Source organism: Melanerpes formicivorus, unplaced genomic scaffold (genome assembly GCF_026170545.1).
Source record: "Melanerpes formicivorus ecotype bairdi unplaced genomic scaffold, bMelFor1.0.p_v2 SCAF_19, whole genome shotgun sequence".
NCBI lineage: Eukaryota > Metazoa > Chordata > Aves > Piciformes > Picidae > Melanerpes > Melanerpes formicivorus.
Genome location: NW_027142371.1, coordinates 9,701,133 through 9,714,471, shown reverse-complemented (window position 1 = coordinate 9,714,471; position 13,339 = coordinate 9,701,133). Strand labels below are relative to the sequence as shown.

General features: G+C 42.2%; 1 protein-coding gene across 4 annotated transcripts in view; it reads right to left on the bottom strand.

Moving 5' to 3' along the window:
- PHACTR3 (phosphatase and actin regulator 3) overlaps positions 1-13,339 on the bottom strand; it is a 115,727-nt gene that overhangs the window by 22,895 nt on the left and 79,493 nt on the right. For all 4 annotated transcript variants that reach the window (XM_068150040.1, XM_068150041.1, XM_068150042.1 and 1 more), the window contains exons 7-8: positions 12,922-13,169; positions 7,702-7,855 (exon numbers count right to left, since the gene is read on the bottom strand). In XM_068150040.1, the coding sequence (XP_068006141.1) occupies positions 7,702-7,855; positions 12,922-13,169 (402 nt within the window). The remainder of the gene's footprint in view (positions 1-7,701; positions 7,856-12,921; positions 13,170-13,339) is intronic.

The following is a 13,339-nucleotide window of genomic DNA, read 5'->3' as shown; positions in this document are numbered from 1 at the left end:
AAACACATTTATATCCAGTCTGCATACAGATTTGGTTAAGTTTAAAAGGAGTACGGGCAGGGGAAGCAACATGACACCAAAACTCCTCCCCCCTCTCCTTTGTTCTTGGGTGCTTTCAAGTGGTAAGTCTGAAACTGAGTCTGTTAAAACGGAAAAACATGCAGCAAAACCCCTTTCTGGATGAAATTTTGCTTACACCACTTCCTAGCCTTCCACTTCCAGACGCAGTGTCCATCCTATCTTGTATTCAGTGCTTGGATTTAAGTGCATAAATCATTTTTCTTCTGAATTTCATTAACAGATCTAAACCAAAAATTAAAAAACCAGCCCATCCTGAATAATCTGAGTAATGCAGCCACCACCTCCACAATTGGTGAGGGCTGCCAGCATGAATGCCTGAATCCCTGCTCAACCCTTGGGTTATCAGCAGCTCACAACTGCTACAGCACCTTGTTCTGGTCATGTTTTTTGTCATAAAGCGGCACAAATGGCTGTGACAACCAGAGCAGCTTACTTTGTTCCCTATTGATTAAGCTCTGCAAATTAAATTAAAGTTATTTCTTTCTGTAATTACTTGTACTGCAGATCCAAACTAGCTTAAGGACCTGAATTATAATCCAGTGTAAGGTAAGGCATTACAGAGCATTACTGGCTTCCTGCAGATTTCCATTCTAGTTTATGACTGCTTGCCACTGTACAGAGCTGGGGCCCAGATCTCCAGGCACAACATGTGCGCTATTTGATTTCTTAAAACATTTTTTTTCGCCTTATTACACTGGCTTTAGTAGTTTTCTTGCATGTTTATTTACATAATTGTGCTCTCCTGTGATCCATTACAGCTTTCTGAACCCTGACTTCTTATTCTGGTTTCAGGTGTGCCACTTATGCCAGAAGACCTATTCAAGGAATTGATTCTGTGTCCCAGAAAAGGCCCTGGATATTCCTGTCTGTGTTTACACCTGATGCTCTGCTCTTCCCTTCCCTGCTGTGCACTGACCTGCTGCCCTTGCCTTGCTGTGCCTGGAAAACATGCCTGATTATGAATTCCTGGTACTGGAACCAGAGAAATAGAACAGAACAATACAAGGAGTTTGTGTCCCAGAAGACTATCTCTCATCAGCTGTGTCCTAGTCATGTGAAACTTTTCCTTGTCCCCAGGCAGAAGTAACTGCTCTCTGCAGTGACACCTCCCCCACATCTGCACAAAAAATACCCAACTTTTCTAACAGGACATGTCTATTAAATCCTGAGCAATAGAAACTCCCACTGTGAGCAGCTTTGAGTCAGGTGCACATTGTTCCAACCAAAAACTAACACACAGGACTAAGTCCTCTTGTTGCAACCCTTTATAAATTAATTAGTGTGCTCACAAATTCTTGCCAAACATGCTGTGGGCTGGTCTGAGACAGCAAATTGCTCTTTCTGGTCCAGCTGCAGATCACAGCTCTTGCCCAGAGCTGATAAGGGTGCTCCATAATTAATTGTCCATGCACTGTGCTTCATTACTGAAGCAAGCAAGCACCTCTGGTTAAAGAGCTTCTGTCCAGAGGGCCTGTTCTGATCACAGGCTCCAAGTAGTTAGGTTTGTTACTTGCTGATTAGAGATTCACACTGGTTAAATTCATTCTATTTTTGCAAGTGTAATACCTGCGTGGGAACTAAGGCTGCCTTTCCCAAGAGCTCTTCAGTTTTTAAGATAATGGGACAGTGTAGTCAAGGTAGGGCATGTACATTACTTGAACCTTTTCTAGTACATGTATTTGAGCTGCAGCTCCCTGGAAAGCCCTGTAAACATGAGGCTAAACTGATTCATTGCTTGGAGATGTTAACAAAACTTGAGTTTTCCCCCTTTCTTCCTGATTTCTGTCCTTGAAGACTGTCTCGGTGTCTGCTGAGAGTTACTCTAAACCTCAGCCCCCTTGACTGTAAAGCCAGTGCTGCTGTCTGTCACCAGGTACATCACAGGCTTTCCAGCTGTGTGCCACTGCCTGACACCAAGGAAGGGAATAGGAAATATTAATGTCTATCGGATCCAGACATCTAAAGCCTGGAGGCAGCTCTAAAAATCCTCAGCTATCACTTGCACCTCCCCCATTCTTCCCATCCTTTCCTCTGTGTCCTCCACAATATTTTTTTCTTTTTATGTAGCCTGAAAAGCTGAGCCTGTAACAGAAAAGGGACAAAACATGAAAAGCATCCCAAATCCTCACACAGCACCAGGTTTAAGAAGCACTCGGGTACTCTGCAAGCTGTTAATAAAATACTGCAGCCACATGCAGCACGCCCCAGGCTGGTCTCTGCTGCCAGCATCTCATCTTGCTGTCTAGTGCAGAGCAAGGAGAACGGGAGACTCCCTCAGCTTACACACACGCCCACAGAATTAAATTGGAGCTCTATATATAGCTCCTGTCTCCTGTGAGAAGCTGAGGCTTCCACAGACGCCCACACTGTGCTCACTGGGGTTATTTTTAGCATCTGTGGCAAGGTTACCTGCATGATTCCAGCCTAGTAGGAATGAAATGCATTAAATGTACACAGCTAATTAGTGGTGACAGCTCTTCATGCCTGCCCCTCCTTTCTCTCTGGAATAAATCTGTGTCAAGTCTTCCCAGCCTTTTGAAATCAGGGCAGCTCCTTGATTTCTAGTTCACTGAGTGGGAGTTTGAACACATTCAGAGCTTCATCAAAAAACCTTCATAACCTCCAGGTGAACTTAAGCTAGTCTTCAAACTGGGCTCAGTTCAGTATCTTCTTAATTTCTATGTTAAGGCTACTGATGTGCCCCCTGCCTTTTGGTCAAAATGAATCAGTCCCCAAACTTCTGTGGATTCAGTCGCTTTTTACACTGAATCTCTCAAGGTCCTTTCTCTGGAGGGCAGATATTCAGTGAGCAAAGCTGTACTAAGACATTTCTGGGGGGAAAGTACCAGTGGACGTGTTGTTCTGGGAAAACCAGGCACAGCTTTTGTTATGTCAGTAGGTAAAATTTTCCTTTATGCTTGCTCTGTGCTGAACTCTCACGCTTTATGCTTTTAGGCTGCAAAGCTGAAGTGCTGTTTCCTTGGTATCGTTCTTTCTCCAGCAGCACTGTGAACTTCACACTCTGCTACGTAAAGCTGAGGTACAAACCAGGGTGTAAACTGGGGGTGCATATAGCTATGTCTGCAGTTTCTGGGTAAGTCAATTCAAAAATAACTTCCCAAGAACCCCAGGGCAGGCCTAGAACTACAGAATCCCAGATGCGGTAAAGTACTGAATCTTTGTTTTCCTTTCCACTTGACACTGTCAAGAAGCCTTGCCCCAGCATGACTCTCTTACCCATGCCATGATTTTCAGTGTGGTAAAGATCAGGTTCAGGTGCTCGAGTTTTGGTTCCACTCTGTGCCCACAAAACCATCATTCTTCCTAGTTAACTCCTTCAATGTCCACATTTCTGTATCTGAATTCCTGACTCCATAGTCTTTTAAGTCTCGCTTAATGAATCATTTCCACTTATGCAAATATCCAGGGAGGCAAAAGAGGACATGAAGTGAAAATTGCAAGTATCATCTTTTCCAGGAATTCATTGAAACACTAAGTAATAATGGAATGTCTTTAACTGAGCTTGTACAAGGCATACTTGAGAAGTACCAGGAACCCAGGCAGTTCAAACATTAATTATCTAAACAGTCAGATATCAAAGTTAATTAAATAGTATTTCCCTGTGTCACATTTTGGTCTAGCACCTATTTTGCTCCACCAGTTTTCACCCTAAACTCCTTCTAGAACACAGTGAGTCTGTAAGGCAGCAAACAGGTATTGCAAATAATTGTACTTGCAAATGTCTCTGCTGCCTCTAGACACAAACAGCTCTCAATTCACTGAATTCCATTGAGGACTTATTATCTGCACTCCGAACACATAATAATGGGAACCACGACCTGTTGGGAGCCCTGTTGCATAATTCACAGTAGAATATTGCAAGTACACATCACAGCCTGGGGCACTGGGGATGTTTGAATTAGTAAGAGAAATGCTCCTGGAAAAGGAATCTGGGGAAAGTGGAATACTGCCATTTTGGATGGAGGATGAGGGCGACGTGCATGTTTCCACGGCAACAAGTGGTAGACTGAAGCGGCTGAGCGCAGGAAGTATGGGAAATACACTTTTCAGAAGCAGCAATGCACATAAATGAAGTCTTGAATTTGTACTCATACTGCTGGCAGTCAATAACAAATCTGAAGTCAGTGGACTTGCACTTCTGTAGAAGTAGAGCCTGGCCCAAAAGATAAACTTAGAATTTTTTGGTCTGTCTTTTGAGATGGAATGAGTGGGAAAGTGAAGAAAAACCAGGGGTTTGCTTTGACTGTATAAACAGTCATCAGCACAATAGCAGAGAGCTGATTTTCTCAGCAGATTCATAACTGTCTTTGAAATTAAAATCAGAACCACTTAAAAATGTGGTGCTTTTAAGAGAACTTTATTCTTTTGTTTCCCCATTTTTGAAGTTCCCTAGGCACCATTATTTGGTATACTTTTCACATTATATACATCAGCACAGCTTTCCCTCCAGAGTATAGAGCTAGGCTGTGTTACCTGTGGGACTGAGGCAATTTCAAAGACAGCTGTAGACTTTCAAATCACTGCAAAAGTGCTGAAAAATATTGGTGTTGAAAACAACTGCCTGCTTCCTTGCCATTCTTATGCAGACAGCCACTGAGTAATTACTCACTGCTCTGCGCACAGATTACTGTTTTGTGCTGAAGTACAGGCCTGCAGCTTGATGGTGAGTACATGTGGATTCATAACTGAGCTGGCAAGTCCCTTTGCTGTGATCAAAGTGTTACTCCTGCAGCAGCAGCAATATGCTCTTCTCTGCATATGTAGTGGCAAAATCATGCAGTGAATAGACATTTCTGTTGGATCCCATACATTCCTTAGCTATTCATTTCCAAGCTGTCACAAAGAGATTATGCTGCACAAGCACCAGTAAAAAGAATGAAGACTTCAAAATCTCATCCAAGAATTTCACTCTTCCCAGCATGGTTACATTTCCACATTACTGTCAGGTTTTGCTCTGAGTGGGGGCTATAGGATGGCCTGGGTTTTGTGGTCCTAGTTAGAAACTCCAAAGGCATACCTCTAGGGCTTTGACTCTTTAGCCTTTAAGAGTACCCAATTTTGCTTTTACTATTTTTTCCTTTTTGACACATACTTGCTTTTTCTGGTATAGCAACAGGACTAGAGGAAATGGTTACAAGCTGCAATAGGGGAGGTTTAGGCTGGATATTAAGAAATGCTTCCTCACTGAAAGGGTTACCAAACATTGGAATGGTCTGCCCAGGGCAGTGCTGGAGTCACCATCCCTGGGGGTGTCCAAGCGATGTGTGGACCTGGCACTTAGGGACATGGTTTAGTGTTGACCTTCAGTGCTGGGTCAAGGGTTGGACTGGACGATCTTTGAGGTCACTTCCAACTGGATATACTCTGTGATTCTGTGCTTCTGTAAATATTTTCCTGCATGCATCCACCACCTGCGTGAGCTTGTTTGCACGGTCATGTTCTATTTTGGTGGATGAGTTAAGAGCTGAGCTAAGCTCTGCCAGTTCACATATGTGCTGGAAGTTGTGTGGGAGATTGCTTCCAATCTGTTTTGCCATTCCTGGCTATTCCAACAATCTCTGTGCCGTCTGTTCCTGAGATGTGCTGAATCTTCCACGTTCCAGGAAGAAGAGCTAAATGAAAGCCTGTCTTCCAGCACTTGGAACAAAGATGGCTTTTAGCCATCCTCAAGACGTCACCAATGAGACTAATGGCCTGCACCACAGATTGCTCCATAAGACCAGAGCAGACAGTGTGGAGGCATCATGACCAGACCTTTTCCCCACTATCAGAGGTTTCCTTTTCAAGTCCTGTACTGACATGACTTCAGGTATGCTGCCTTTAAAAGCGTTCTATAGCTTCACTATTAAGCAAGGTAAATGATTGATGAAAAGAAAGGAATAGAGCCTGTAGTTGTACAACCTGAAGCTGCAATTCTGTTAAGACTTTTCCCACAACAAGCAGTCAGGGTGTATTGAAAATTGCTGTGACCTTCCACTCATTTCAGCAATGTGAGGTGTGGCTGGATATGAGATAAGCTTCTCAGTGAATACTCTGTGATGGTCAAACTTGGATTTAGGGATGCAGTGAGATGGAAACCATTTTTTTGTGTATTAGACATCAGGCTCCGAACCTATGAAGACATTTCACAAGCAATTGACTGGTCACAATGATGAAATTAACAGTATTGGAGTGCAGCTTGAAATATTTCACTGAAATGAATACATAAGGCTTGCAAGGTCAAGATGATCAAGGCCATGGTCAAAGTCCATGATACTTTCCTTCCTAAGACAATGGATATTAATGTGGCCCATCTATGATTTACTCTCTCTGTTAACTCTTGGAATTTAAGATAAATGGTAAAGTGATGTTTTCTACTGCTAAGGGATACATGTGTGTTTTGTGATGGGGACTGGCATCTGCTCTGTATTGTGCAGTCCCTGGCACAATGCACCATTCTGCTTTGAGAGGAAAACCAGGAATCACCAGGACTGCAGGAAGAAGTCCCATCTCCAAAGTTGCAGGAACATCATAAAGCACACCCAAAATCTCATGCACATTCACTCAGTAGCTCATTTCTTAGCTGAGGGCAAGTGTGGTGATGGCAGTGATTTTTCCTTTGTAAACTCTGTTCCATTAGGACTGGTGTTCTAATCCAAATGCATGCTTCTCATCCCCTGCTCCCTGAGGTAAAGTTTAATCAAATGCACACACATGAATGAGCTAGTCTAAATATCAATAAATGTTTCTTTCAGGAGAGGCTTGAGATATTTAATATTTAATAAGCTTTGAAAATGAACTTGTAGTCATGTTTTTCAATTTGATTCCAAGCATTTTGGCTGTGAGCAGTGCTCACTGTCCCAGTGTGGGCAGGCGCAGCACAGCTTATTTAACAATCCACTTTGTCTCATCTGAAATATTCATGTTTGCAGATATCCAAATGTAGCTTCTAAAAAAACACACACAAAAACCAAATGCTGCAGTCTGAGCCTCACAGTAACCTTAAATCTTTGCTTCAGGCTACACACCACAGTAAGGCTGTTTCTCTCAGAGCTCTACCCTGTTGCCCTGGTTACTGATTAAAAGCAGACCATCCCTGCTGTCCCTGCAGCTGGACTTACACAAACACCTTACCCATCTGAGGGCAATGCTGCTGAAGTTGCCTCTTCCTTAAAGCAGAAATACATCCACCAACACACACACCACCTTCCCCTTTTTCAAGTAAATATGCAGCTATACCCCTGGTCTTTATCCTTACATTCAGCTAGTGCTGACACAGCAAAATCAGGTTAATAAATAATTATATTCTTACTTTTGTTAAAGAACTACTAGCCTTTCTGGAGGACCTCAGGATGTTGGGGCTGCAGGTAGGTTTGGCAGAATTCTGTCCCACTTCTGCCTTGTATTCTATTGAAATTAAGGGAATCCTGACTGAAGAGGGAGTTGAGGTTTTTACATTTTTTATGTGGCTGACTGACAACTGAAAATATGTTACATTGGTTTGTGCACGATTCACTGCAGGAAATGGGCTCGGGGGTTTGTGACAGTGTCTCATCTGACAGTACCCAGAGGATGCTCCATTGTAAAGGGAGGTTACTCCCTCTTCTTAGATAGACTTACTTGGAGAGTTTCATTTCAATTTGCTGACGGATTTCCTGTCTTTCCTCATCTGTTCTCCTTGGAAAAATATTCCTGTCTTCCAGCTCCTGCTTACTTGGTCTGTTTCGTAGTTTTACGGCCAGCAGTTCTTTCTTGCATTTTCTTGGCAAAGTACCTGGGACATACATTGAAAAGAAAGCTATTAGACAGTTCCTGGAGGTGAAACATGAACATTGGAAGTGCAGGAAACCTACAGTGACAGTGATCTGTGATAGTGCACAATGAGCAGCTGTACACATTAATATAAGTAAGTACACTTTAATATATTAATATACCCATAAAATATACACACTAAGGTAAGTAACACTAATATAAGTAAGCACTACAGTTGTAAAGAGAAAACTGCTTATAAATGCAGAAGGATCATATTCCTCTGTTATCTTGGTTATCCAAGCAGTGCTCTCAGGTGAAAATCATATGCAGCTGAGACACAATTCACATCACTAGTTTAGAAGTCAAAAGCTGTGAGTCTTGCCTTAGTCCTCTGAGCACCCCCAGAGCCCAGAGCCATCTCCAATTCCTGACTATTTAGTGACTCAGTCGCTCAGCAGCAGGAGTGTATACACCTTCCTCTCTGGGTCAGCAGGTATAACCAGGAATAGATAATGGTAACTGAAACAATCAAAAGTGTTGCTTGGCATGCATGTATGTATATGCACACACATACACAGGTAGATATATAATCATATACATATTAAGTGTCATTCTGGTTTTCTGGCATTAGAAATTAGAAATGTGATCAGACACTCTGTGTAATTCTAACACTGAATGTAAGCTATTATGTATGTCTGCATCCTGTCCAGAGTGACAGTGTCAGAAGAGAATTTCATTTAGCAATCAGTACTATACTGTTGACATTGGGCCTTTCCCTCTGCAGAGAGCAGGGGCAAATATTCCAAGGAATGAAAGAAAAGGCCAGATTTTATGGCAATTTAATTGGGGGTATAGGCAATAAGAGACACAAATACTTACTGTGACTGCATGACCTATTGTGCTCATTGTAAAAATACAGGAACGCTTGTTTCCCATCAAGCCATGTAACCTAAACCATTGCCATTACAAAAGAACTGTTTATAGGAGAACAGTTTTCAGTAGGAGTCTACTTCAGTGTTCTGGATGTTCAGTCCTTGATGCTGCCCTTCTGAGAACATCTTTTATTCTTACTGGAGGGAAATGCATTTGAGTGTAGGTGCTCCTGCATCTCTGGTGTAACCCTTTAGATGTCAGCAGGCTAAACAAATGAAAATGCGACTCCTGAGCTTATAAAACCATTTTGCCATGTGTTTGGCAAGGCAAACATCTTTCTTTCCAAATGCAGACTGAAAGTCTGAGCTGATGGCTATATTAGATGAGGGGTAGCTTGCTTATGATGAGGGGAAGAGACTAATGAAGTACTAAAACCAGTGAGCTTCTGAGTCATACTGGTAGGACTGCAGTCTTCTAGCAATCATGGAACAGGTGGGGTGTAAGCAAGTAAATTTTCACCAGATCCCTGCACCAGATCCTCTGCTGTGCCATACTGGCTTTGCCAGTGTCCAGTCCAGGGATTCAGCAGAGTCTGAAAATTACCATTGCTGAGTAGCACCAGTCAGATGGTTGTTAGCTGTGGTCAGGTAGACAGGAACTACAGTTAAATCTCTGTATTTGCTTTATCTCGGGAGTGTGATGTGTAAGTGGAGGTTATTTTGGTTTGGTTCCTTTTTACTTAAAAGGATTTCTTTTTATTATTTAATACTTGGCCTTTTCTAGAAAAGGTCACCTCGTTTTTACAGAAAATGACATTTAATTGGTATTTTTGTTTGGCATTTGAGATAGGATTAAAGCCTGTTTTTTAAAGGATGCTCTGGAGGTTGCCAAGATTCTAAATTTTAAATAGATTCTCACTCCTAAACAATGGGGTTTATGTTTGCTAGGGATCTGTGGACCTACATTATTATTATGAACTTGATCTTGAATTTCTTTATGCAGAGGGGAGGAGTCTATACAACACCCACACATACATGTTAGGAAGATGGGTAGAAAGTAGTCAGAAGCTCCCTGTGTGAGCAGGGACAAGTCTCTTGGTAGCTGCAATTGTCCAAAATTACAGTTCTAAAAAACCATAATCAGTTCAAAACCCCAGTTGAGAGTCTCAAAACTGCACCCTTGTTTAGCACCTTCCTCCTAATGCTTTCAAAGTCTGTTGCAAACATTAATTAAACTAAACCACACAACCCTCTGTGAAGTAGTAGATATACATTTAACAGATGGGTAAAGAAGTGAAGTGATTTGGCTGATGCCACGCAGAGCCTTCTGCTAACTGAATATATGACTTCATCAGAAATGTTTGGCTCATGAAGACAAAGACTTGGGACTCTCAAGGTTTTTCTAGGCTCCACCACACTGGGAGTGGGTATTTGCAGTGCTCAACCTATACAGCACAGGAACCAACAGAATTCCTTCTGGAAATGATGTGAAGCAGTTTGAGACTAGCAAACACCCAGGTATCCTTGAACATGTCCTCATTTTTACCTGGTAATTTTAAACAGGCAAGAAGAGGAACTTGGGCACAGCAGGAGATTGTGTGGAGAGACTGCACATGCACATGAAGCTGAGTGTCTCCAGAACATGACAGACATAGTACCCATGTGCTGGCTGTCTCTGGGGTGCATTTGCAGGCAGTTCAGTGCAGCTTGGGGGCACTGAAAGCGCTATATGTATATATTATACAGCACATGCATATATCTTGGTCCAGAACTGCTTAGAAGGAAATAAGGGAGCTCTACTTGTGCAGTAAGTACATTTTTTTGGTGGAGATGCAGCCTAAATGGTTATTCTCCCATTCACTGGTGTCAGTTAAGGTATGAGCATGTAGGACTATCCCTACTCTCTTCAGGCTGTCATAAAACTAGCTGTCAAACCATTTTATACATGACTTTTGAATTGTAGGAGGACAAGGGCTAGAATCACAGCGATTATTTGTTCACATGAGGTCACTGCTCATTTTGTGCTGTCCATCATCTCACTGAAGGCCAGCTGAAACTGATGCTCTGCAGGTAAAAAGGCAGGAACTTCTGGCAAGAAGTCAGATTTTGAAGCTAATGTGAAGACATTGGCTTAAGCTAGCTCAGTGTCTGCCCTAGAGGCTTGTATTTCAAAGTGAGACAAACAATGCAATATTTTGCTTGAAACAAAGTAAAATGAAGCTGCTCTTCAGGGCCTTGACTGCTCCCAGGCTGCTCTGCTGCACACTTAGAAGGACTTTACTACTTTGTGAAATTAAAACCACAAATCATATCTGAAAAATCTCAACTTTAACCCAAATCCTGCTGTTGTGTTAGAAAAGGGGAGAGTGTATAACCCACTCAGGATAAGCTGTGCATCCAGATGCTTGGATTTCTAAAAGGCTTATGCTATAGACACTCCCATGGTCCATATGCACTGAGAACTGATTAATCTTTAGGGTATTTCACCAAACAGAAATGCCAGAGATCTGGATTAAGCTGATCTAGTCTGAGAAGCCATTCCTCATGCCTGATCAATTGTCTTAATGCCTGTAAAATAATACCTGCCTGAGAAGTGAAAAGAAGGAGATAATGTTCCCCACTTCAGGAAGACAATCTGGGAAACACTCTCTAATTCATGTTTGCACATTGACCAGCCCATTGATGGCCAGTCCTGTTATTCCACTTGCTGCAGAAACCCATATCTTTCAGAATTAATAACAAATAAACAAAACCAGAGAACAAAGAGGAAATAAAGCCCCAAACTGTTTTCCCCCACATCCATTTCCAGCACCCTGAGGCAAATTCATTCCTGACCACTATCTCAGTAGAAAATGAGCCTATGAATACTCCTGCTTTAAGTATTTGCTTACTAAGGGTTATTTTTGTTGGTCAAAAAGGCATGCTCAATGCCAGACCAAGCTATCTCAGGCAGGATCTTGGCTATGTCTTGTTTCACAATTTATGGCAGCTCACCTTAGTCAACAAGAAAGTTTGAAAATTCACACCCTTCTTATGCTTGGTCTGCAGGTTCCTGACAGAAGTTCCTGGTTTAGTTCAGCTGAATCATAACATTTCATTTCGTGTATGTTTGTTTCTATCAAGCAAAAGGTAACCTTAATAGCATATGCTTGTGGAAAGACCTCACTTGCACTAGTTATAAGTTGTGGGCTATATGCTAGTTAGGTTATTTTTTAAGCAAAACCACAAGATTAGTGTCCTGCCTTGTGTTTTTAGAGGCTTCAGAGAATAATTTATTGAGCAGGGGGAAAGCCAAGGTAGGCTTCTTCACTTTTTGCAATTATCTGTGACCTGTACCAGTCTCCCTGTAACCACAAGGCTATTGCACTGTTCTGCACTGCAGTGACAATGACAAAGCTGGTGATGTACTAAGGCAGTACACTAATTGTAAAGCACCTTTGAACTAATGGATAGTCTTATTTCCCAACCTGCAAACCAGTTTTTTAAATCAGAAAGAATCTGGATCTTTTCAGGGAATTGCTCTGGTGCTGCCCCTGTCATTACTATGTTTCTCTTTCCTCTCAAACAGGTACATTTGGATGAATACTGGCACAAGCAGTGCCACCCAGTGTCAAGACCAGAAATGCCTTGCTTATGTCCCAGCTTGTACTGAGTCAAAGGACAGCAGCCACATCCACACAGCTGTTGTCTCCTTGGGGGCTGAAGTTACACCACTCCACCCCAGGACTTGTGTTAGACATCTGGGTTTCCCAACTTGCCCAGGACCTGTCCATGGCAGCCTCCTTAGTCTTTCCACTACACCATCACTGCACTGAAATAATAGTCCTAAAATGGGGTGCTTCCAAAACATCCCCACCATTGACACCAGGTATACCATCAGTTTTGCCTGCTGACAGATGTCTCTGCAAGTGATGCCATTCAGATATAGTGATGCAAAAGGTACAATAAGTACCTGAAAGTGTAAAGCATACACTGACTTATCCATGTAACTCTAAACATCACCTCAGTATGCAGTACCTACCAACACAGGCATGATCACAGTCACTATGACTCAAACTAACTTTAGCTTTTCACCAGGATTCCTTTAAAAAGTTGATGTGGCAATGAAGGAATTTTCACTGCTCAGTATTATCTGTGAGGAATTTTCACCACTCAAAATAATCTGTTGCAAGCTATGACAGTGTTTCTTTGTAATGTAGTAAGTGACTTTCCTTACCAGAAATGACAGAGTCATTCAAAACTTCCTCGTCCTGATAAAAAACAGAGTCTTCCTTGAGCTCTGAGTTCATGATCATGTTCTCCTTGTTCTCATCTGACTCTTTAACCGAGTTCCTCTTGTTTTCTGAGTCGCTGCTGTAACCCAGCGAGTTCTCCTTCTCTTTGTTGCGCTCAATGCTCGATGTTCTGGATGGACGGACATCCACTCTCTTTTTTGGAGAGCCTTTGCTTTCTCTTCCATGGAAGCTGTGGGTGGAAGGTGTACAACCCAGTTTTTAAAAAGGACTGTTTTATTGCCACAACAAGAACTTTGTATGAGTATCATTGTATGAGAACGAGCAGAACGTCTTGTAAAGGCCTGGCAGAGAGTGCAACATGAGACAATACAAGATGGCGACCTTCCTATCTGTCATAAA